General features: G+C 41.9%; 1 protein-coding gene across 1 annotated transcript; it reads right to left on the reverse strand.

The window, feature by feature from the left end:
• Nucleotides 1-358: 358 nt before the first annotated feature.
• LOC141605219 (uncharacterized) lies at nucleotides 359-3915 on the reverse strand. Its single transcript, XM_074423911.1, has 2 exons — nucleotides 3768-3915; nucleotides 359-2922 (listed from the first exon to the last, which is right to left on the reverse strand). Exon 2 carries the CDS (start codon nucleotides 2821-2823, stop codon nucleotides 724-726), a length of 2100 nt encoding a protein of 699 aa, XP_074280012.1. The 5' UTR covers nucleotides 2824-2922; nucleotides 3768-3915; the 3' UTR covers nucleotides 359-723.
• Nucleotides 3916-4315: the final 400 nt, after the last annotated feature.

Raw genomic sequence — 4315 nt, forward strand, 5'->3', positions numbered from 1 at the left:
ACTACGATATCCCTAAGTGCTTTTCTAAAAGATGACTAGCTTTATCCATATCCACTTATGCTACAACAATAGTAGCAGCTATTTCACTTCTTACACGCCGAAAGAGTACACAACTACATAATGGCAAACTTCGATCCAAAGTTATATCATATAGTAGGTTACAAAGCTCGAAATCAGTAAGCAGAAGTAATATGTACAAAAATCATAATGTTAGTAGTTTAGGAGGGGGGGTTCCAAAATCGGATAAGTTGAACTGACCAACTGGGTATCGGACAACAACAAGATTACCATTTACCGCGACATAATGAAATATTTATAGGTGAGGGCAAAATACTATGAATTTCAAAACCATAGTATCAGCTAACAGTTAAAATTTCATATAGGAAAGTGAACACTTGACTAATAAAATCCGGCAAAATCCAAGGAACTGAAATTTTGCCCGTGTTACCAAATACACACCTCATTTACATTCTCTCTAACCAAAAGAAATAGGAACAAAATGAACATTTAAAGTGAATAGGGAGGGTAGAACAGCTGGTTGCTACATCTGAACTACTACTCCCCACACGAAACTAGACAAAAGGGCATTACATTGGTGCACCTGGGCTCCTGTCTATGGCAGCCACGTACGGGGTAACATCATTTTCGCACTCTCTTCAAGCAAAAAGGCCACTGTGGTTCTCTCGAGTGTTGCAGCGACATAACCACCAAACTCGGTCACGTTTACCGATTATCCCTATCACGTCCTGACCCAACACCGCAGCAGTATACGTGGTATTTGTAGGTCACGGAATGAGACGTAAAATACTTGTTAACGAAGGACGGAATGACAATTGAGCAGTCGCTCCTAGCTGTCTGAGTCTTAAGGACGACTGGCAAATCACCGTCCTCAGGTAGATAGTAGATGGGCCACATTTGCTCAGAATGTCGCCCTTTTAGAAACTTCTTTGCTCCAATCACGCAGCCATAAACTTTATACTGCGTGTCATACCCGATGCTGTCCAGAAATGATACTACCCGCCACGCTTCACACAGCTTAAGGGAGTTCCCTTTGGCTTCGAAATCTCCAGTCTCTTTATTGAGCACGCCTGCCATGTCATACGGTGTTGGATATGGCAGGGGTTGCGTAGGTGTGAGGAAGACAGGAAATCCAGGTGGTGGCAGCATAGGTACCATGACAGTGCGATATTCACCAGCCGCCGTCGTTACCTCATCGATATATACTGTATCCTCTAATGCAGCTCGCTGCTCATCAGACAAGACCCAATCCTTGTCATGGGTAAGAGCAAGCTCAGCCATCTTCCTTGTTATGTTCAATGTTGCAAGCAATTTCGTCCGCCCTGGATAATTAGGCGGTACTTGGTCAGCAGCAACTCTCCGTCTCTCTGTCCTCTGCACCGATACTCGACGCATGCCATAGTGGTGCGTCTGAGGGACATCCTCTGTAACCAAGTTCATTGTAAGCACCTCCCGGCTACTGTCTATGTGATCAAGATTTTCACCACATGTTATGTACACCCCACCCATACCGCTGAGCGGGACGTCAATCCTCGTAAACTCTGCCACTGCAGCTGAAGCAAATTTCTCTGCATTCCAGAAATCCATGTCGGTCTGATGGACGTCATCGGGCTCAAGCTCAAAACACTGCCGCATCCCTCGTATAGCAATACCCATTGAAAAGGCCTGTGCGAAAGTGAGGGCCATAAGATTGATCTTTTCTACGTGGCCCCCGATGTATTTCCACTCGTCGAATGGGCGCTGATTGATGAATGCTCCCTCCCCGGTAGTAAAGAACGTGAACCGACCTCGGATTGAGAAGAACTCAGGCAAGACTGCCAGCCATTGCAGTGGTAGCCAGGCCGTAGCTTCTGCCACATCAGGCACATACTGATATGTCAGAGCGGTGACCAGATATAGTGCTGCGGAAAAGTGATCAAACAACCGGTTCTGGGAAACATATCTTGACATTGCATGCCAGGCTGCGGCTGAATCGAGTGGTAAGAAGGGAGTTACAGCAGTACCCAGAGCCCATGAGTTGTAGCACTCGGTCACATCGTGACCTCTGTAAATTACATGCTCCGTCAGCAGCGGTAGCTCAGCGTCAAGGCGATAACGAGATGTCCTCCGCCACGCATTGAGCATGATCAGGACAAACATCTCTTCCTTCTGCGATAGATTATGTAGATCTAACGCAGCCACATTGTCAGAAGGGAAAGCGTCCAAGAGACGCTGGACGCGGACGCCGTTGTGGCCAGCCTCTTGGCCCTGACCTGTCACTGTAGGTTGTGTCGGCCACGAAGTGAATGCTGCAGTAGCTGGATACCCAGCGGGCCACCACTGATCCATATCAATGGCGAGCGCCTCTTCAGTGAAGATGCCCATCTGACCGTCCAGGTTGCCTCTAGCCTCTCTGAAGCGCTGCAGAAAGACATAACGCAGCATGTTGAAAAGCAGGGAGACATGATTGTCTTCCCATCTGCAAGATTGGATGGCACCAATGTGGTAGCTAACTTCAGCCGGTGATTTCCCTGACGACCACTTCAAGGTGTCGCTAACAGCGGGGATTGAGATCTGGCCTTCCGGAGTGAGATAAGTCTTATTCACTCCACCATAAACTGAGTCCATTCCTTCGAGTTGAAGACTCATCAGCCCTAGCGGCGTCATGGGTTGTCGGATCTTCTTAGGCACAGAGCAGAGTGTGTCATCGACCTTTACATTCAGGTGATGCTCAGCATAGCACCAGACACGCTGATTAGCATCTAGTACGAACGGCACTTTAAGGGTGCGATGGTTATTAGAGAAGTTGCGAGTGAAAGAGTCCATGTTGTTTAAAACTTTAAATTCAGAAACTTTGAATGTCAGGAGTTTGAGTTCGAGTTCCAGGCAAATGATAGGGTTTCCGAATTTTCGCAAACGATCAACCTTCCACATTAATACAAAAAAATTAACCAATAGTTTGAAGTAATGCTAAAAAATTGGCGAATTTAATGAAAATAACCTAGCATTTTCACTTAAAACAATAATAACCGACCTTTATATATTAATATATTCCCTCTCTCCCGGTCAATTGTTGTCCTTTGATTTTGGCACAAAGATCAAGAAAAGAGGAAATGGCCAATTACTAAATGACAAGTGGAACAAATTGAGTGTGAATGATCAAATTGTTCATCAAATTCATTCTTAAAATAGAAAGAACAATAACTTTTTAAGACACCTAAAATATGGAAAAGGACAACAAATGACGGGGACAGAGAAAGTATAGGCCATTCCAAAAATGACCAATAGACACAGTTGGAGTAAGAATTTCCAGTAGGATCTCCGGCCAGAATCTTGCTATGAGCCAAATACTGACATTTTTTTTTCATTTTTCTATTAATAAAAGGGAAAAATACAATGTTTCATTCAAAACATCCATAGGTCCCAGGTTCCAATACCCGTTCCGTAAATGTAATGACACTTCGTTGAGGAAAGAAAACATCTAATGAGCAAACAAATTCAATAGTACATTTTAAGCATCTCTACTCCATTGTTAAATTCAATATAATTCCTTGTACAACACAAAAATCAAATCAGGCACTATTTACAACAGAACAATAGTTCTCTAGATAATTTCTTACCCTAACTTTTGATTATGAAAAATGAATTTATCGCATGGAAGCCACAGTTGAAGCACAATTATTTTAAGCAGAAATGAACAATAGAAATGAATTAATACATCTATAAATGGGTAAAATTGATACATGCAAATTTGCAAATGAAAAATGTACCTTCAAACTTTCAAAGCTCGGGATGGGATGAATTACTTTTCTCAAATGTAAATACTATGCCATATTTTAATTTTTTTAGTTGACATTGAATTTTTTTTTTTTTAATCTAAATTTGGGTTGAGAATTCAGGATGAATTGCTTGGGAGTTGGGAGCAGTAACAATAATACTTCGTAGTTGACAGTGGAGAGAATGCAGCAGATGGAGACTATGGAGTATGAAGCGAAGCATAGCTTTCGAAGTCTGAGCATTACACGTGTTGTGTATTACAGATTTACACCAAATTTTACTATATTAAAAACCGCAAAAGTGATGATTAACCCTATAATTTTACCAATTGTGAGATTAGTCATCATAACTTATAAATGTACTCCCTCCGATCCACACTAAAGCTAACATTGACTTTTTCACACACATGTTTTGCAACGTAAATATCTTTAGTTACACATTATTAAAAATTATAAAAATTTGATATTCTTATAGCATTCATGACGATGAATCAAACAAGATCTCACATGAATATATTTTGTCTTATAGATTAAGAATAATG

The sequence above is a fragment of the Silene latifolia genome, chromosome 1, assembly GCF_048544455.1.
Source record: "Silene latifolia isolate original U9 population chromosome 1, ASM4854445v1, whole genome shotgun sequence".
Classification (NCBI taxonomy): Eukaryota; Viridiplantae; Streptophyta; class Magnoliopsida; order Caryophyllales; family Caryophyllaceae; genus Silene; species Silene latifolia.